We start from the raw sequence: 22,575 nt of genomic DNA, 5'->3' as shown, positions 1-22,575 counted from the left end.
CAGCAGGAGAGATCCCTGCATCCCTAAAATATCTCAGCAGGAGAGATCCCTGCATCACTGCAATAGCTCAGCGGGAGAGACCACTACATTAGTTCAGTAGGAGAGATCACTACAATAGTTCAGTAGGAGAGATCCCTACATCACTACAATAGCTCAGCAGGAGAGATCCCTGTATCACTACAATAGCTCAGCAGGAGAGATCTCTGCATCCCTAAAATATCTCAGAGGGAGAGATCCCTGCATCACTACAATAGCTCAGTGGGAGAGACCACTATATTAGTTCAGTAGGAGAGATCACTACAATAGCTCAGCAGGAGAGATCCCTACAATAGTTCAGCAGGAGAGATCACTACATCACTACAATAGCTCAGCGGGAGAGATCACTACAATAGTTCAGCAGGAGAGATCACTACAATAGCTCAGCAGGAGAGATCACTACAATAGCTCAGCAGGAGAGATCACTACAATAGCTCAGCTAGAGAGATCACTACAATAGCTCAGCAGGAGAGATCCCTATATCACTACAATAGCTCAGTGGGAGAGATCACTACAATAGCTCAGCAGGAGAGATCACTACAATAGCTCAGCAGGAGAGATCACTACATCACTACAATAGCTCAGCTGGAGAGATCACTACAATAGCTCAGCAGGAGAGATCCCTGCATCACTACAATAGCTCAGCAGGAGAGATCCCTACATCACTACAATAGCTCAGCAGGAGAGATCACTACAATAGCTCAGCAGGAGAGATCACTACATCACTACAATAGCTCAGCAGGAGAGATCACTACAATAGCTCAGCTAGAGAGATCACTACAATAGCTCAGCTAGAGAGATCCCTACATCACTACAATAGCTCAGCAGGAGAGATCCCCACATCACTACAATAGCTCAGCAGGAGAGATCACTACAATAGCTCAGCAGGAGAGATCCCTACATCACTACAGTAGCTCAGCAGGAGAGATCACTACAATAGCTCAGCAGGAGAGATCACTACATCACTACAATAGCTCAGCTGGAGAGATCACTACAATAGCTCAGCAGGAGAGATCACTACAATAGCTCAGCAGGAGAGATCCCTGCATCACTACAATAGCTCAGCGGGAGAGATCACTACAATAGCTCAGCAGGAGAGATCCCTGCATCACTACAATAGCTCAGCAGGAGAGATCACTACAATAGCTCAGCTAGAGAGATCACTACAATAGCTCAGCAGGAGAGATCCCTACATCACTACAATAGCTCAGCAGGAGAGATCCCTACATCACTACAATAGCTCAGCAGGAGAGATCACTACATCACTACAATAGCTCAGCAGGAGAGATCACTACAATAGCTCAGCAGGAGAGATCACTACATCACTACAATAGCTCAGCAGGAGAGATCACTACAATAGCTCAGCTAGAGAGATCACTACAATAGCTCAGTGGGAGAGATCCCTACATCACTACAATAGCTCAGCAGGAGAGATCCCCACATCACTACAATAGCTCAGCAGGAGAGATCACTACAATAGCTCAGCAGGAGAGATCCCTACATCACTACAGTAGCTCAGCAGGAGAGATCCCTACATCACTACAAGAGCTCAGCAGGAGAGATCCCTGCATCACTACAATGGCTCCACAGGAGAGATCCCTGCATCACTACAATAGCTCAGCAGGAGAGATCCCTGCATCACACATAAAAAAAACAAACAAGTATACACAGCTTTAGTAAATAAGCTTTATTAAAACCAGCACAGTAAAACAATAAAACTGTGTCCATGCATGCAGCAAGTGAACTATGTACTGCTGTTTCCTACATCTGTATTTGGTGCAATTTAGCTCAATACACCAGAGGTGTCAGGCAGTGCTTGCCTGGTATTGTGAACACGTGCTGAGCATCCCTTTATGTTACAAGTGTGTACATTTCTTGAAATGTCAAAAGCAGATTAACTATACATTTGAACTAATCTTACACATCACATTTGTATTGTTCAGCAGTGACCTTGGAAAGCTGCTTGTGTGGCCAGATTTCTGCAGATTTAGATGTAATGTTCTAGATAATATAAGCAGCTCATACTAGTAAGGTTGTCATCAGATGATTATAAAGGCATGTGAAACAATGCTCCAGTTATCTGAATAATATATTTGTTTTGTTTTCTAGTCACAATAGGAGTCTTATCTATGGTTAAATTGTGACAGTTATCCAACGTGAAAAAAATATTCCTCAGCTAGGAGAACATAAAATGACAAGGGGTTACAGTCCCTGGTAGAATGCCACAACTCCACACTCAAAATCGAGAAAGCAGCTTCTTCTTACAGCACATATCCCTTAGCCAGATTAATCCATCTGTTCTTGTAAATTTACCATTGTTTAACAACTGTTCCCTAAAAACAAGCCTGTCAAACCTTTAAACAGGATTCTGCCAGATGGCCGGAAATTAAAGCTTTATAAAACTTGAGACAGGTTTTGAGGTTTGAAATCTTTTCTTCTGGTTTATAAACAGAAGATGTAAAATTTGTCAAGATCAGCTATGAAAAATTTAGAAGATAGGACATAGAATACATGTGTTCCTCGGTCTTTCTAAGATTAACTAGTCTACCAGAGGAACAAATTGAAGACTTTAGCAGATGCTTATTTATAAAACACATGATATTTTTATGCATCATTTAGGAATAATTATATATTTTTATTCCCGGAACACTGCACAATTTCACAATTACAAACGCTTGTTTCTGTGGCATCGAACCACTGTTAACAGTAGCAGTGACTGCTGCTAGAGTTATAAACAGCCCTATTAATGCAGGAACACAAAAATAGGCAAATGTGCATACCATGATGAACCTTTAACAAATTTTGTTTATTTCTTAACCTTCATTATTCAGCAACTGGAAGGAAAACTTGCAGCTATGAAATGTATTTAAATTTGATTTATAAAAGCTAAACCCCTATTCAGTCAGTGCAATACACCCTAAAATAATGATAGTGCTTTAAATAGTTGCTGCTAAAACACTGTTAGTGGCTTCACAACAGCTGTACCAAAATCAATAACAAAGTGTAGCGCAACAGACTAATATCTCGTATAAAAATAAAAAATAAACAATAATTAAAGTCCCATGAAAAGGTCTCTTATAACACCACTGTGCAATGTGTATAAGATAAATCGTCTCTCTTCTTCAGTGCCAACCATGCCACCACCATTAGGTGGAAAACCTGCTCACTTCACTTTATGACCTCATCAATAGGTCATTACACACTCAACATGTGGATAGACTTGTGTACACCCTCTGTGGTCTTCCTCCAGCTCCTCTCCTGGTTTTGCCACAGTATACACTCCTCAGCTGACACTTTCATATAATATGTATTATGGAAAACAGAAAAGTGGAACTATAGTGGTCTCTATTTATAAAACAATTTATTAGTGACCAGATTAAAAACACTTACAAAATGTAAGAAGCCAGCATATAATGTATAATTTTATTACCTGCCTCACCACCCCGCTCTCCCGGATGGTCATCAGTTCAAAAGTTCAAAAAATATTTTCATCCTTCGCCTATGGGATTGCTTAAAATGAAAAATGCATAAGTTATATATAAATAAAAAACAATATATAAATTGTTTTATATTCAGTTTCCAAAGGCAGACATCTTGTTCCTCTTGTTCCGGTGCTCCCACCTAAAAATGCTTGCTTAGTTCTCCTAAAGACTCCTAGAATCATTTTCCTATAGCTGCTTCCTATTATATGTAAATTTCTGACTTAAGGTCATCTTTTGTTTACAGCAGTGAGAAAGAAAATGTACATCAATTAGAAATACATGGAAAACTCAAACCTTAACCATATTTTCATTATTTCTATTTTATACTTGCTAAAACTCCTCCTGGATTCTGGTCATTTGTAAAGTTCTTCCAAAGTATGGTGTGTGGACCATGCTTCTAATTTTCTGGAGCAACTATCTAAGCTAGAGTTTCCTTCTCATACCTACAGTAACCTCCAAAACATTTTATTCACAGCTGAATCTCAGGCTGTTCCGATGGGCAAAACTTCCATACATCCTGATACTCCTGAACCTTCCACCCTACTACCTCCTGCAAATTGCTATTATCCAGTGAGACTGGCCATCATAGTAATGTATCATTTAGAATGGGTGGGGGTAGAATAGCTGAAAATCAGACTGCTCTGACAGAAAAACCTCTGACATTGCCTGGTAAGATTCAGCCAAAGATACAGTTTACCCTCCTTTAACAGAATCTCTTTAAGCTGGCCATAAAGGTTTAGCATGCTAGCACAATGAATGGATGTATCTGCAACAGTTTGGGCCTATGTCAACAGACTTTGGGCTTGTGTTGAAGTCATTAGTGTAGCACCGTCCTAGATAGCTAGGAAGAGCTAGTGTTCAGTTGTTAGGCAGAGGCTGAGTAGCAGCCTGTGGTGATAGTCAGAGTGAGGTCAAATTTGAGTCAGAGCTAAGAGGCTCTGCAGACCACTTCCCTGATATCTTCCCCTGCTCTAGAATCTTGGAAAATATTCTAGAAGCAGTGGGCGAGTGTGAGGAGAGGCTGGCCTGTACACTTGGAGAACTTGGCCAATCCCAAAGCAGGAGGCTTCGCATGGGGCCAGGGCAGTCTTCAAATGAGACAGAGCCTGCTCAGCAGCAAGAGAGTTCAAATGAAAGATGAAGCGATTGGCTGGAAAGCAGGAACCTGGGAGGGAGCCCAGATGGGAAGGGGCTCACCTACAGGCAGGGAAGCTGGAAAGGAGGAAATCTCAGGACCTAATCGGCCACCAGAGTGAGGACCATCTGTGGAGTAGGGAAGGTGCAGCCCAGCAGAAGGCCTGAGAGCAGCCACTGACCCATCGGCTCACAGACAGGGGACTAAGTGAGTAGCCCTGCACCCCCTGGGCCAGAAAAAGGAAGACGCACTCTAGTGGGAAACTGGATTAGCTTGCTAGCCAGGACTCTCTTTTATTTAAAGTGACAGGTAATGTATCCCCTGCCCAGGGATTCACCTAGTATAGCTGAATAAAGAAGTATTTGGGGTCTGGGGTGGTACAGCAGGAGATGCTGGCTAGCTCTCCAGAAGTGAATTTTTGCTGTAAAGAGACTTGTACATAGTTCCAGGGAGATTGTCCTCAGTTGCCATTCCCTTTTGCAGTTGTTGTCTAGCTGTGCAGGACTATAGGGGGACTCAAATCTTCAGCGACTCCTACGGAGGTGGCGCTACATTAGTTCAAGACATTTCTGAGATCATTTAAAATTAATTGACAGATGATTTTAGCCTGCTGCTGACCTTGTTCTGACCTGCATTTGACCTGATTCAAGTGTTCTTGTATGGGAATGCAAAACCTGTTTTAAAGCAAAAATAAAAGTCCACAAACACATGTCCCTAATGCTTAGGCCTATTGAGCAAGGTGGAGAGGCCACTTTGCAAATGCCTCTGGTTCTTGCCTATTGAGGAATAGTACTGGGTTTCCTAAGTTATGTGTTCAACATTTCTCCTGATTAGCTACAGTTGGAAGTGTCTTCAGTTAGCTTACAGACACAAGATGGATTAGGAGACTGTCAGCTAATCTCTGTGGCCAAAGGTGTATATATTGTAATAGCAGACCATGTGACTGCTCTGGGATCTTATCAGTGAAATACATGTCATGTAAAAAAAATTCTGCTTTATGATACATAGCAATGGGCATTTTATAAACAATCCAATTACTTGGCAATCTCTTTCACGTAAGCATGCTTGTATCTTAGCATCGTGTTGGCATTTACCATATTTTTCGCTCCATAAGACGCACCTGACCATAAGACGCACCTAGGTTTTAGAGGAAAAAAACAAGAAAAAAATATTCTGAACCAATGGACTGCAGACACAGTACAGGAGATGACCAGAGACTGCGGACACAGTACAGGAGATGACCAGAGACTGCGGACACAGTACAGGAGATGACCAGAGACTGCGGACACAGTACATGAGATGACCAGAGACTGTGGACACAGTACAGGAGATGACCAGAGACTGCGGACACAGTACAGGAGATGACCAGAGACTGCGGACACAGTACATGAGATGACCAGAGACTGTGGACACAGTACAGGAGATGACCAGACACTACGGACCTTTGGGGAGGGAGGGGGAACGGGTACCTTCTTCCCGCAGCGGCTTCTGTGACAGCCGGGTGCCTACTGCGCATGCGTGAGAAGCGCTGCGCTTTGTGAATGGCCTGGAGCCTTCTGGGACCTGTCGTGTGTCCCAGAAGACGCCCGACCATTCCCAAAGTGCAGCGCTTCTCACGCATGCGCAGTAGGCACCCGACTGTCACAGAAGCCGCCGCGGGAAGACTGCAGCGCTGGAGCGAGGAACAGGTAAGGTCCTGCAGGAGAGAAGAGCTGAGCGGCCGGCCCAATATTCTGACATGGTGGCTGCAGAAATACCAGACCGGCCACTTTACATTCGCTTCATAAGACGCACTGACATTTTCCCCCCTTTTTTGGGGGGATAAAAGTGCATCTTATGGATCAAAAAATACGGTATCTCTGAAGAAACATATTTAATGCCAATTGTGTCTAAAGTGGTCTGAGATATTATACAAACTGATCCTCATTTCATAGATCTGGTAACAATTACTGAATGTCTATGAGTGTCTTAGTCTAAGATAATAACTTTTGTGACACACCTAGACTATTAAAATTATTAATAAAGAAGGGCTACTTATGATTGTAAATGTCTAAATGATGAACGGTCTATGTCCCCTAGCTGCCACTATCTATTTTACACTTATATGTATACCTGTGTAGAAACAATAAATGAACAAGAGAACCTAATAAATGGCTATCAGCAATATAAAAAGTATTTTACAAACTTGTATTCTAGAGGAGAAAAATGGGATTTCAAAAGATGAACCCTGGGCTGCAAAATATGTGAACTGATCTCAACTTGGTATCATGCATATTGATAAGAATTGTGGCTTACCAGTTTGAGTTGGTTATATTTAGTGGAGTATCTAATTTGGGTGACTGAAGTTTTGTAGAGGTGATAGGTCTAGCAAGCCTGGTCAAAAACCACCCTATTGTATGACTAGGGAGAAAAATTATCATAACAAGACTTTGGGATGGGTTGTAAATGCTGGGCATTTAAATAATGTACTCTTGATCGTTAAATGGACACTAAGAATGCTAAGACATGTAGAGCCAATGCACATGGCCACATCATATGCCCAATTGCGCTCAGCCAAATGAATCTTCACCTGTACAATTTTGTATTGAATTCTTAGCAGATGCACAGCTATTCCATCTATTTTAAAGCCGTAAAATATTTTTTTTTTCACAAATAGTTTGCATTCAAATTTTTTTCAAATTTACAAAAATCCAAAAAGAAAAAGTATAAAACACAAGACACCAGGCAGATTATGATGTACAATAGCAAACATACAGTTGCATAGTACGAGTACACACTGGTGTTTATTTACTAAAACTGTAGAGTGCAAATTCAGGTGCACTTCTGCATAGAAACCAATCAGCTTCCAGGTTTTATTGCCAAAGCTTAACTGAACAAGCTGAGGTTAGAAGCTGATTGGCTACCATACACAGGTACACCAGATTCTGAGTGAACCAGTTTTAGGAAATCTCCACCACTGCATCTAGCACTGTGTGCAAGTAAAAGATAGAACTAGTAATCATAAAATGGTATAACAGAACTTTGGGAAATCTTGAACCAAATAGTGAGAACAAAATATGTTTTTTAAATATATCACACACATATATATGTGTATATTCTTGCGAAATTAAGGTTGATATTTCAGTTCTAGCTTTTGTGGGGGAATTTATATTTAATATTTGTGTAGTGTTTATATAATCAAAATCAGAGAAGACAGATTCTTTACTGCCATATTACTAAATCATAATCTAAATTTCCAAATATTCATTTAGCTCAGTAATTCACTAATTCAGTAATTATGGTATTTCTGAATGTATTTGCAATATGTAAATTCTAAATTAACTACAAAAAATAGCTGTAAACTAGCACAAAGTATTTATATGTTCAGTTTTTAATTTAATTTCTGAGAGTGGCACAGCAAAGTGTTATACTGGCCCTGTTATTGCCAACCCATTAAAATAATGAACACAGTTCCAAGCTGTACAACTGTGCCACATGTTTTCTGCCCAAAATGAAACAACTTTATTATTGGAAACTGCTCAAGGACACCAAAAAGGCAAGGTATAGCTGGGTCTATTACACTTCAAGTAGAACTTGTATTTTAGTTCTTACAAAATACCTTTTCCTCTCAGTAAAGTGCTGTTTCCTGTGCTAACACTTTTATACTCTGTGCTGGCTTAGCTGAGTAACATTCATACCCCTCAACACATGTGTATCACACCACATGTCAGAGTAAAGTTGGCCATACACATAAAGAAATCCACAGGTTCCTCCATCCATGCATGGATGCAAACATCATGGATAGACAAACCACCCGCTGAGAGCTATTGTATTCTGGCAGCCACAATAGCTGGTAGCTTGAGATACCTGAACAGTGACTGCAACTGATTGGCTGCAGTCACTGTTTGGGCCAACTCTTTTCTGTCTGGCTCCTTTGATTTCTTAATCAAAGTTTCTTGATCCTAGCAGTGTTGGCAGTGCCACCCATGGCTCATATTTCAGCTAATTCACAGGAATTGGACAAAGCTTGAGCCATCTTTGGCCATCCTAAGCAAATGGCTGGGTTAGACCAGTTTTGTTACTAAGCACCGGGTATAACTGTGGTGACTATTGGACTGTCCAGTCCTATGAACACACCACCACTCTTACAAGAAAGTGAAGGTAAGAATATGAAAATTGAGGTCTGTGTTTGGGACTTCAATGGGCTTTGAAGAAATTCCGTTACCAAGGAAAGAGTACTTACTATTTAAAATTAAGCAAAAATATTTTATTCAGTATCCAGAATAATGTAACAGTATATTCAGTTTATCTATGCCGCCTTACTGTATGTAATATTCTACTATGATACTTGGAAATCTAAATAGAATTTACCAAAATATGCTTATATCCTGCTGCAGAGCACTCTGTATTGGTTCTATAAATTTGATCAGTAAAATGGTTTATGCCTTGTTGCTGTCACAGCACTGTGATATAGATTCACAGATGTCAGATAACCTTTGTGTCTATCCTGAGTCTTCAGCAACAATGGGTTGTTTTGGTGCAGCCATTGTATTTCACAGGTGGAATCACTCTGTGTTTTTGGAACTATCCCAAGACTGCTAGAGAAGGTTACAATTTAGTCAATGCTTACTGGCTTTGCTGATACAGCATATAAGTACACAGTAGCTTCATGCTGCATAATACAAGAAATGGAACATATTTTATTAGCTCAATGGGGAAAAAAGAGACCTGGTTAATAAAGAAAAATATTTAATATGATCCTGTATATGGGTTTTGCAGCTTCACACTCAATTTAATTACAATCATGTCCTTTGCTAATTTTTTCAGATTTTACACTAATTATTTTCACTGTTGCATAATTATATGTTTGGTATTCATTTTTTCAATTTATAATAGACTGGCTGATAGCTACCTTATATTGTATTGCTTTTAGAATTCTTGTGCTCAAGACATACAGTAAATGCAAGATCTGCCCCTTCATGTGGAAAGAGATATGTTCTCAGGTCTGCTATTGAGGCAATCAGAAGTGTAACCATAAACAGCTGTACTAAATTATAATCTTACACTGCTGCCCAGTTGGGCATATTATCTAACTTCTCTTTATTGTTATGGATTGATCTTGGAAAGCCAATGCCAGCATCCTGTTCACTGCTCTATTTTCCTCCTCTTTTCATTGAAACTACTTGTGAGATCAACTGAGCTGAACATACAAGTTAAAGTATAATTAAAGGCAAACTGTATTTTTAGTTTTGGATAGAATGGAGGGGGATCAGAACACTGTCAGGTGTTTATTGCTGTCTGTGTTCCTCATTCACCCTTTCTGATTGTCCTGTTTACTCTTATTTCCGAGAGTGAAAGTAAAAGAAAATCCCAAATCTCCGGCTGTCAACAGGAATAGAAGAGAAATCTTTCAATAAGGACACTAGTCTTGGTGGCAGGCAGGGATTCCCACACTTTGGAGGGCTATAGGACAGGATGTGAAGGGAAATTACCTCAATGGGATACAGATGTAAAAAAAAAACCTGACAGTGGTTTCAGCCCTCCCTTATGCTATCCAAAATGAAAAATAAAAGATTTTGCCTTCACTTCTTCTTTAAGAAAGGGGCCATGCGTGAATTAAAAACATTGGAAAAGTATACTGATTTAACAGAATCTGCATCAGAAATAAATTCTGTTTCATAGTGGAAATTACATTTGCGCTAGCCATTCATAATGGGCATAACGCTGCAAAGAATGTAGTGTGGGCTCTTTGGAAACACTACAGTACTTTAGTGATAGCTAGCTCTAAGGCCAAGTTTTATGCAAAACGTATATATTATAACTAATAATGAAACACAATTTAGAGCTACACAGACTGATGGGCAGTGAATGATAGACCAGAAGATACAGATGGACTTGATATGAAAAGACCCACACTGAAAGACTTGGCTTGGAAGAGATGAGCACAGACTGACACACATTCCTAGGTTAATGTCAGGTAACACTAGACTCTGCTGGCATAATAAAAATGATCTTGAAAAGCTATGTATGGGCAGGCAATAAATACTAAGGGAGTGAAGTCTGAAGTGATTGAAGCAGAAAAACCTGGTTAGGCAACTGCAGGAATTTAGTAAGTACACCCTTGCAGTAAAATATCTTCAAAATGTAGTAAAATGCTCCATACATTTGTATTATAGGATCAAAATTATTGTTCACTGTTAAACTGTGTTTATATAGTATAAATTTACATTAGTAGATTTTCTAAAGAAAATTTGTACAGAAATGCATACAAAAATTTTGATGAGTGTTCAAAAAAAGTTCAGAATTTTGTTTGGGTTTAACATTCAATATTGGAACAAATGGACTTTACCAAATGAAAACCATGTAAACTGTTATGTTACATTTCTTCTCCTAATTTTGTCGTCGCAGCGGTTGAAAACAAATGTAGACTTGACCGCCCTAATCATTAAGAAATCAAATGAACATTCATAAAACAAAAACTTTTGAATGAAACTCTACTGGTGTATAGCCAACGTTAAAATGTGGGTATTTATACAGTACATAAAAATGTACTTGAAAAACCATAGACACTTCATAGATCATTGTTTTAGAAGGCATACTGTGGGTTTTTTTTTTGTGTAATTGTATTTGATTTTGATTTTATTCACATACAACTACAGCTCAAGCTGTAAGACTGTTGGGTAGTATTAGATCCTTTGTCAGGTTTCTATTGATGTCTACATCTACACCTTCATTGGGGTTATTTCCCCTTGTGTAAAAGGTTCTAACCATTCCTCACTCTTTTCAAAGATCCAGATACACTATGAAATGTTACCTTTTGTTTATTGCAGTAAGCAACTTCATGCTAAGAAAATGGTTGTAATTGTTGCTTATACCTCATATACTCTTCATTTCTTGTGTTGATGAGTAGTTATGATATCAGGTGTGTTCGAATCCAATCCAACTCCATCTGATCAAACCCACCAGAAAACCACCACTATACTAGGCTGGTCATCTGTTGCTGGGGCATTATCCATCCCACAGCCATGTGTACACAATGGCTGTGAATTCCACACTCACTTGGCCTAAAACAGTGACAGGTTCCAGGTGAGATTACTTAGATGGGTTTGGACTAGGATCCGAACACAGCTGAGCTCATCTCTATTGCGCACTGTAAGCAAGACAGAAAACACAAGCGGTAATAAAAACTGATAGATATTGATACCCTTCCCTCCTCTTCTACAGCTCAATGCACTTATAGAGACCTGGTTACCAGCTTAAAAAACTGAAAGTAAAAGCAGAAGAACATCAAGTATTTTAAATGCTTATTAACAGCATCTTTATTTTAATTAACTTGCAACATACCTCTTAGGCTACATTCAGACTTTAGCGTTTTGTAGCTTGAAGCTCGAAAAATGCTCAAACTTAAAAAAAAAAATCAATTGTTCTGTATAGTGCCTGTTTGCGCCATAGAATAATTGAGCATTTTTCAAGCTTGGAGCTTCAAGCTACTAAATGCTCAAGTCTGAATGCAGCCTAAAGGCCTCATGCTCGCAGGGCATTTGATTTTCTCCCCTGAACGCCTTTTACTGATGGCAGGAAAAAGCATCAAGCATTTAGGCTTCAGTAAAACACCATTATGAAAAATGTCTGCTTAAGATAGGTCTGCTATTTATATTAGAAATGTTGTCTACAACTTTGATGATGTACTTTGACAAAGTCTTTACCTCCAGCTCGGGACCAGTCTTGCTATATTTTATATGAGTCTTGGACTGAGTACTGGATCATGGACAAATTCAGTAGGAATCAGAAATAACATTTGCTGAATCCTTCCAACATATCGGGATGTGTTATTAAAATAAAAGCAAGAGTTTTACTCTCAAGAACTGAGAATATTTAAAGGAAAGGGTGGCCTGGCTCATACTGTACATTGGCAAAATGACCCTACCTACAAAACTATTTCCTAAAGGGGCCTTTTGTAGTAATGAAAAAAATGACCTTTCTATATTACAAGGAGAGCTAGACAGAGACAAGAAAGCTAAACTTTTAACTGACAAACCCTTGTCTTTACAGTATATCCAATTACAAGCTATGCGGTTGATTGGTTGTATGGCCCTGACCTTTTCACTTATCTCTTTCAGGTCAGTCCTCAGAAAGCTCTGTTGGAGAAATTTCAGTTCAAGTGGATATCTTCACTCATCCTGGGAATGGTGAACATAAGATTACAGTAAAAAGTAAGCTGAAAAGAACAGAAATCTTCAATTTTTCACTGAAACCTAATACAGCACTAATTATTCTGGGAGCAGCAAGTTGGAGCTCTGTTTCTCCATGACACTTTGCATTCACCACATAGTAGATTTTCAGTGATCATACATATTTAAAAAAAAACTTTGTCCTATTTGTTATCCTTCATTTCAAAGAAGTTTTTATGTTATTCTATAAATTAAAATGTTTTCCCATATGCCATAAGGTGAACTAGAAAATGACTAATATTTACTGTAATATTTACACTATGTATGCATATGGACGTCATCCTATCCCATGTACATCTTTTGACTTGAACCAGTTCGGCAATTGCACTTGTATACCAGTTATGGACCAGAACAATTTTTACATTTCAGCTATGGGCCTATTGATTACCGATAGCTGTGCCATTATTTAAAGGGTAACTTCATTTTGTGGGAAAAAAATATAGCACATTTAAAAAAAATTAAGGCATATGCAGTATAATTGCCACACAAGCCATATTGCAATTTAATGTCAGTAAAAGTTATCTTTCCTTTTCAAATCAGCAGCACTGTAACTTTCTGTAAAATTCAATGCAAAATGGCAACCCGGAGGCATTATGTACACGGTTGGTGAAGGAACGCCTCCAAAAATGTAATTTCCTGTTTTTGTGATTGGCTGACTGATTTTTCAAGACGTCTGCATGACTGATTTTCCCAGAAGCCTGCACTAACCAACAAGTCAGATTGTAGGCATCCTCTGTAACAAAAGTTTCATTTTTGGTGAGATGCTCCTAAAGGATTGGGAACTTCTAAGGGGATACAGACCTTGTAGCTTTCCCCATTAGAACACTGCAAGTGCAGCAGCTGATCAATAATGAAAACTTCACTCCTATTCGATATCAGTATCCAAAATACATAGAAAAACAAACCGCTTTTTCTTCAGAGGAATAAACAGATAAGTTTGTTAAAATGCCTGTGTACATTGATCACCCAGAGGGAGTTTGTTTTTTGTCTTTTTTTTTTTACAACAAAAGTGGCGTTACCCTTTAAAGCTGAGCTTGGGTGGACTGCAAACACTACCCTTGCAGTGGGGCTTACCTTTTCTTTTGGTTTTTCCTCCATGTGATTGGTCTCCCTAAACCTCTACTTATTGCCGCTCTGTCCAGAGGTTGTCATCACATACAATGCAGGACCACCAGTCCAACATTGTAAGTGAGAATGCTGAGAGCCTGTCCAGAACCCATCGGAGAGAGGAGGTGCTGGCTGCTAGGAGAGTGAGGAATGGGTTAGGGAAAAGTCATTTTCCTGGTACTATAGGTAAAATGAGCATTTAATCCTTACAGTGCAGGAAGAGCTCCACTGCAAGGGTAAGTTTTTTTCAGTACCCAGAGTACAGATATTAAAACAAAAAAAAAAGGAATACATATACTGTATATATTTTTTCCAGTACAGACAATTCTTTCTCTTTAATTTTTTCTTACACTAAAACAAAAAATAAAATATTCCTGCGCCAAGTCTTTCTCTGGCAAAATTGCCTTGAAAAATGTATTTTCTATGCAGTCTTTAGACAAGAGATGAAACAAAAAATATAGTATTATAGCACAAAAATTTTTTCTTAAACTACAATCAAAACAGTCAATAGTGATGAGATAATAAAAAGTTCACTGTCCCAAATAAACGATGATTAACTGCTCCAATAGGAAACGGTGTCAAAACAAAATGTAAGCCCTACAAGCTAAGAGTCCATCAAATCTGGTGGGTGTGGATTGTACTGGAAGGTGATCATGGATGGTGTGGGGATATCATTTAAAGAACACGAGTCAAAAAAGCTTTTATTGGTGAAGTGTGTTCTCAGGAATAAACCAGATTCAGAGTAGAAATATTTGCTTGATAATCTCCAATGACCATCAAATGGACAGATGAGATGCAAAAAAACAAGGGGGACACTAATAGTGTAATACTGTAATGCTTTTTTATTCAATTAAAACTAAAGCATTATTGCACTCACATGTCATAAGACAATAAAGGCTTTAAATGGTATAAAACTTTGTGATTCCCACATTAATAGGTAATAGACCTGCAACACTTTTGATTCCCACATCAATAGGTAATAGACTGACAACAATGGCTTTGGAGCGCCGCTGATGGCGTGCGCTCCGCTCACCGGACATCACGTCACAAAGCCTTTGCCAGAACCGGAAATTATGTTGATGTGTTTCGCCCCTCCTCCAGGGTGTTCTCACAGGTCTGTGCGAATGTCCTGGAGCAGGGGAGAAACGCATCAATGTAATTTCCGGCGAGGGCTTTGTGATCTCACGTCTAGTGAGTGGAGCGCACACCATCAGTGGTACTCCGGAGCCATTGTTGCTGGTCTATTACATATTGATGTGTGAATCACAAAGTTGCCCGTCCAACACCTATTGATGTGGGAATCACAAAGTGTTGCCGGTCTATTACCTATTGATGTAGGAATCACAAAGTTTTATACCATTTAAAGCCTTTATTGTCTTATGACACGTGAGTGCAATAATGCTTTAGTTTTAATTGAATAAAAAAGCATTACAGTATTACACTTAGTGTCGTCCTTGTTTTTTTGCATCTCATCTGTCTGTTTGATGGTCGTTGGAGATTTTCAAGCAAGCATTTCTACTCTGAATCTGGTTTATTTCTGGGAACACACTTCACCAGCAAAAGCTTTTTTGACTCTTAAGCCCTACAAGCTAAGAGTCCATCGAATCTGGTGAGTGTGGATTGTTCTGGAAGGTGATCACGGATGGTGTGGGGATATCATTTCAAGAACACATTTAGTTTTGGCACCGTTTTTTATTGGAGCACTTAATCACCGTTTATTTGGGACAGTGAACTTTTTATTATTTCATCACTATTGATTGTTTTGATTTTTGCGCGGTTATATTATATTTTATGTTTATTGGGTCTTTTACCTTGTGAGCAGCAGCATTCATTATTTTGAGTTTATTTTTCACATAAGCATGGGTTGATTTATTCCTTTTTAAGAGATGAAACAAAATGTAAAAAAATCACTTATTTAGTTTGACCAGTGTTTATGTTAGAACAAGAGGTTACCGGTTAATAAATAGTTCACATTTTATTCTTTAACTTCTTGTGTTTATAATGGCACTAAACTTTGCTTTTATTACAAAACATTATTTTTGTGCTTTTTTTTAATGTTTCAGTACAAAAAAGCAAGGAACATAATAATAATAACTATAATAATAATAATAGAAATATAAAAATACAGCAGAATAGTAGTTAGAGAGAAGAGGGAAAGAGTTAATGAAGCCTGATTATGTTTAACTAAGAGTTACTAAACGGTTAAGTAAGAACAGTTTTTTTTTTTTCTTCCCGTTTAGTGATTAGTGTAGGGAATAGTTAAAACCCTGTCACTTCCTGTCTGGTAGCTACAACAATAATGCAGAGGAAATCTTCCCAAAGTGATGGGAATTCCCCCTTAGTTGCCAATGGAACAAGTTTCCCATTTGAAGATTTCCACTCTTTCTGTCTCAGTGACAGCAGGCACTAAGACAAATCTATCTAACAGGGACACAGGCAGCAATAAAAAGCAGACTGGTGTTCTAACCCTTCACCCCTCTATCCATGAAAAAAGCTTGATTTAGATAAAATTTTAAGGATAAGTTCTCCTTTCGTAACATGTTATGTTATACCCATATTCAGGGTACAGCATGTACCATGTTATGAATGGACTAGCCACCCACACGCCCCCTTCCCTGTTGTGACAGCTAGTGGGGGATTTTCTCCCCCTCCCTACCCTGCTAGCTGTCACAGTTTTTTAAAAAACGCGACTCCGCCCAGCCACGTCACTCATTCACAGTATTCTGTGAATGAAAAAACTGCAAGTTCCAACAGCCTTAGCAGCTTTCGGCTTGAAGTTCTCAATGAAGCTGTGGAACACCGTAGTAGTTCATTACGGCTTCCTGACAGTAAGTATCTGCCTGTACAGGATGTACACACAGATACGCTGACAGGTCTGCAGGAGACCTGCAGCGATCTATGCACTGCTGGTGCAATGCTTTAGAGGCTCCAAAAACAAAGCATAATAAATGCACATTTTTTTCCTACCAAAAAAAGTGCATATATTATTTTTTGTAAAAAGGCAAACTTATCCTTTAAGGTTTTATTCAGTCAGTTACATATATGTAAGGGCCCATTCATGCTTCAGCGATCCCTTGCAGTGTATTAACCTCCCTGGAGGTATTCCCGAGTGTAGCTCGGGGTAAAGTTTCAGCACCACAAGCGGTAACCCCGAGCTACAATTGGGAATACCTTGCAGTGTTGCTCCAGGATCCCTCGATCACTTACTTTGTTTTTCGCTGTCCCCCCTGCAGCGTCCCCAGCAATGTCCTCCGGCTGATGCCGGCATCTGTCTTCCGGGTTCCATTCCCTGCGACATCAGGACGTATGGGGGATGGAACTGATGTGAAATTTAAAAATGTCAAAAAGTGACATTCACTAAATACACTAAAATCACATAGTATAACATTACTGTATCAAACCATTTCACATACATTTTGTCCCGAGTGCTTTGTCCTGTGCTCTGCCTGCATTTTTACTGTTCTTTCTGCCTGGAAACTGAGAAATGTCCATGGCATCCAAAAAGCGTCCCTTTAGGTAAAAAATGGTTTTAGACCAGCAAGAGAACAGCGATAGTAAATTAGAACCACTTGCAGAATTGAGTGATAATGATTCGTGGGGAAATTCGTCATCAAACACTGAAAACGATTTTTTGTGACTTGTGCTTAGTGATGTGCGAACTTGGCGCTATATTTCAAATTTCAGTGTTTTTGGTTTGATTGAATTAAATTTATTATTATTATTATTATTATATTATTATTTTTTTTATGAATATTAAATTATAATTTATGATTTCATGTTTCAAATTTTATCATACCCGGGATGTTTACTAGACTCTTGTTCGGACAGATTTCAGTGAGTTATTCCTAAAAATTACAGGCCTACAATAAAAAAACTACATATTTCCATTGAAAAAAATGTACCACTTTGAGCACAGAAATATGGACATAATCAGACTGCTAGGGAGGCTAATGCATATACAGTATATTGCCAAACGTATTAGGACGCCTGCCTTTGCACACACATGAACTTTAATGGCATCCCAGTCTTAGTCCGTAGGGTTCAATATTGAGTTGGTCCACCCTTTGCAGCTATAACAGCCTCAACCCTTCTGGGGAGGCTGTCCACAAGGTGTAGGAGTGTGTCTATGGGAATGTTTGACCATTCTTCTAGAAGCCCATTTGTGAGGTCAGGCACTGATGTCAGACGAGAAGGCCTGGCTCGCAGTCTGTACTCTAATTCAAAGGTGTTCTGTTGGGTTGAGGTCAGAACTCTGTGCAGGCCAGTCAAGTTCCTCCACCCCAAATTCACTCATCCATGTCTTTATGGACCTTGGTTGTGCACTGGCGCGCAGTCATGCTGGAACAGGAAGGGGCCATCCCCAAACTGTTCCTACAAAGTGCAAACAAGGCTTTAAAACATATATTTTTTTGTATGAAAATGAAATACTTTTTTTTTTTTTTCGATCATAATCTGCTTTCCAGCCCCATCCAATAGCTCTAGGCACTGATGCTACACCATAAAAACCTGTAAAGGCTCATGCACACTGGGCTTAACAACATTGCCTTTACATGCATTTGACTTTTTTTCTGGCTGTAAACACATCTCTGTGTTAGCTTATGTGTCCATGCACACATATGCGTGTACAGGCATATTAGAAGAGGAATGTTTAGAGGCTGAAACCCCCCCCCCCCCCCATCACCAACACATATGGGAGAGGAGCTTTTTAGGCAGAAAAATGCTTGATGCACCTTAATGCTTGTAAACGCATCAAAACATGCTTAAACGCTGGACACATTTACCGCTTGAGCATTCATTCATACCAATGGCCAGAATATTATTGTGACTTTAGACATAGTTTTTAAGCAGTTTTTCTGAGCAAATGCCCAGTGTGCATGAGGCTAAAGAATTGTCTTTTGTTCTTTTTCATCAGCAATCTCCATGCACAGTCTAAGATTCTGGTTGTGCTGCTGTTCTGAAGTGCTACTAAACCCTAGAAAAACATAATTGTACTTTTGCTTTTAATTTAGTTTACTTTTGGTTTAAAATTTACATTAATTTAGCAGACATTCATAAATAGTAATCACTGTTTGTTTTTGTTTTTTACAACTAGTATAGCGTTCTGTTTTTGTATTTTGTTATTATTGTTTTTTATTTGTCAATCAATTTTAATATTTTCCACAAAAATAAAGCCTGATCATAGATGTCCACAATTTAAAAAAAATAGTTACCTTTTGTCTTAGGTAAAACTGTCTTGAAAGAAATACAGGAGCTGCCACTTTTAACCTCTTCAGCTACGAAAGGTTTTAACCCTTTCATGACCAGGCCATTTTTGCTATTTAGAACTGTGCTACTTTAACTGGTAATTGTGCTGTTGTGCAATGCTGTACCTAAATGACATTTATATCATTTTGTTCACAAAAATAGAAATTTCTTTTGGTCACAACTTGTTTTTGTATTGCTTTTTTATATACACAAAAAAGACCAAAAGTTTTGGGGAAAAAAATATTTTTTACTTTCTGCTATAAAACATACCAATAAAAACATTTAAAACCCCAAATTTCTTCATAAATTTAGGCCACAATAAGTGTACATTGATTGGTTTGTGTGAAAGTTGTAGAGTCTACAAACTATTATATATAGTAAAATTTTTATTTTTATTTATTTATTTTTATGCTAGTAATAGCTTATAGTGGGACTGTGATCCTGTAGCTGGCAATCCAAAAACTAACTGACGCTGGGTGGGAACTTACTAACTGCCACAGATATCTCTAGTGACACTAATACAGTGATAATACTATACACTGTCAATGTACTAATGACATTGGCTGGGAAGGGTTTAACATCTCATGTAATCAAGGGGTTAAGTGTGTGCCTAACAAATGTTAATTTGTATCATGCGTGCTGCTTTTTACTAGTGCAGCCTCATCAGTGCCCATCAGTGCTGCCTATCAGTGCAGCCTCATCAGCACACATCAGTGAAGATGAAAAATTACTTATTTGCTAAATTTTATAACAGAAAAAGGTTTTTCTTTCAAATGGTTGGTCTTATTTTCATTTGTTTAACAAAAAATATGAAAAAAAAAGTAAATCTAAACACATAAAGAGACGGCTTTTAACCAATTCAATAGTGAGTACTTTACTGTCCAAGCCAATTTTCAGCTTTCGGTGCTGCCGTAATTTGAATGACAATTGCGCAGTCATGCAACACTGTACCCAAACTAAACTTTTATCATTTTTTGAGACAGATAGAGCTTTCTTTTGGTGGTATTTAATCACCGCTGTTTTTTTTCTCAAAAAGATACTTCATAATTCAACATTTTATAAATATGACCTTTCTATTTAAATCCTCCTTTTGTTAAACCTTTAACTGAACATAATTGGCATGCACAGGGCAACCCTCCAAAAATCTAGGTCCCGCTTGTGTGATTGTCTCGCTTTTGCAATGAGATACATTTGACTCTTCATCTGCAACAGGAGTTTAATTTTTGTTGAGATACTCTGTAAGGCTCCTCCTAACATAAAGGGATGCAGACACTACAGCTTTTCTCATTACAACACTGGAACTCTACCTGGTGGGTATAATGAAGGCTGACCATTCAGAAATCAGTGTAAACCCAAACTATGGCCAGGCTAATAACACAATGGCTGTTAAATTCCTTGCTATGTATGTTGTGTACCTACAAAGGGTAACACTTGTACCCAGCAAACTAGAGTTACACTTTAAAACGTGGTTTTGTATAGCACATATAGCATTGTTTGTGACTATATTCACTGTTTTCTTTTGTTGCAGTTGTGGCACTCAATGGCTTAATTTGGCAGACTACAGCTATGTTCCGGCCTTTTGTTGAAGTCTTTGTATTAGGACCCAACCTGGCTGACAAGAAAAGGAAATTAAGTACTAAAACAAAAAGCAACACCTGGTCACCGAAATACAATGAGACTTTCCAATTGTAAGTTCATCAGCCTGTTCTTTTGCACTGACAGCTGGTCTTATGAGTTATTTGTGATTTTATTATCCTGGCATGTGCATTTCAAGTTAAGTGAACAGACCTGCAAAGTCTATTGCCTTGGTATGGCTAATTACTGGACTCTGGCAGAGGTCCCCTAACCTTAGCCAAAGGCAATTCTGATTGTCATCAATTATCACATATTACCTCCTCTTCTCCCAGTTTTTTCATGCTTTTATGTGCAATTTATAAGCTTTTTGTGTAACCTGTAAAACACGGGTCCTTGTCTATATTTATGTCTTGTATTAATGGAATTCTTTTTTATACCTCTTACTTAATTAACAAACACATTTTTTATGACCTAAGATAACTCAGTGCAGCACTATAGCTGCACACAACAATTTCTGAAATGCTTAATAATAATTCTTTTTATCTCTTAAGAAGTTAAATCCTGAATCCTCATCTGCTCTTTTTCTACTTGACCTGCAGTATACCAAATATTCTTTGTTTTGTTTTTTATTTTGTGACTTTTTTCAGCATCTGAATGTAGGGTGCATCCTATATGAGCTGCCAGCTGTGCTGAGCACAGTGGTTCATTATTAGATTAGAGTGCATTGGCATGAAAGATCTGGATGTTTAATCTGTCATGCGTGATCCTGTAAACATTGGGAGGATCTGATCTGAGCACTGCAGGGAGTGGAACATGCTTGTCCAGCTTTCTTTTTACATTGCCCATTTCTGTGTCTCTGTGTGTATTAGAGCTGTGCTTGATATTTTAAACAGTTGGTTATATTTATGCCATTGCTGCTGTTAATATTGATAGTACAGTGGATAAATGTGTGCTCCACATGTATTCAAACCCCTGGTGAGTGCAAGCGACATCAGTGCTGGCAAACATTTCAGTTTGCCCTCGTGATAATAGGCATTTCAGGCATAAAGGCTATATGATAGTATGATGTAAAGTGGTAAACCCTCATATATACCCATGTATATCTCAGGTGATACACAGAGATTAAACAAATGCTGTTGCATAAATTGTAGCTGTTTATCTGCAGATTTCTCTTCTCTACAACTGTTCAAAGTCCAGAATTTATAAAGCTTATCTGAGCTTGCAGAAAGCTGAAACTACACACTAGTGCCCCTGAAAACAGGGGCAGAAAGCTAATTGGAAGGAAGGGACACACATCCCCCTTCATACAGAACACACTAGCATAGCTGAGGCTGTCAATCACAGTCTGTGTGCTGGAGCTCTCTCCCCTGTCAACTTTTTTCTCTTGGTGTCAGGAAAACTTGGCAGAAGTGACTCATGCAGATAGCAGAGGAATGGGGCAGCATAGAGAAATGGCACTTAATGATTTGCACTGATACAAGTACACACTATAGAGAGGATATGCTTTGTTAATATTTCATCTGTGAGGTTTAAAATCACTTTAATGTTTTATTGTTTACAGGCCCTAATGCATGAAGTGCAGTAGTTGGAAAATATTTAAAGTGAAAAAATGCATTTTCTCATTTTAGATAGAGTAAGGGAGAGTTTTAACCCCTGTAAGGTTATTTTTGCCATCTCTGTCCCACTGGGAAAATTTACCTTCAGTTCCTGTCCCATATGCAAAACAGGAAGTGAGAGAAAATCCCCCCAAAGCGAAGGAATCCCTGGTTGTGTCACAGAACTATTG

At 38.7% G+C, this 22,575-nt stretch overlaps 1 protein-coding gene across 2 annotated transcripts in view; it reads left to right on the top strand.

Moving 5' to 3' along the window:
• The window catches only part of LOC149470057 (protein unc-13 homolog C-like), a 434,551-nt gene that overhangs the window by 402,711 nt on the left and 9,265 nt on the right, over positions 1–22,575 (top strand). For both annotated transcript variants that reach the window (XM_089668057.1, XM_089668050.1), the window contains 2 exons: positions 12,753–12,845; positions 20,743–20,902. In XM_089668057.1, coding sequence (XP_089524183.1) covers positions 12,753–12,845; positions 20,743–20,902 — 253 coding nt within the window. The remainder of the gene's footprint in view (positions 1–12,752; positions 12,846–20,742; positions 20,903–22,575) is intronic.

The sequence above is a fragment of the Staurois parvus genome, unplaced genomic scaffold (assembly GCF_062004578.1).
Source record: "Staurois parvus isolate SC_StPar_1 unplaced genomic scaffold, SC_StPar_1.0 ptg000054l, whole genome shotgun sequence".
Classification (NCBI taxonomy): domain Eukaryota; kingdom Metazoa; phylum Chordata; class Amphibia; order Anura; family Ranidae; genus Staurois; species Staurois parvus.
Note: the sequence above shows the minus strand (reverse complement) of the source record. Positions and strands in the feature narration are given on the sequence as shown.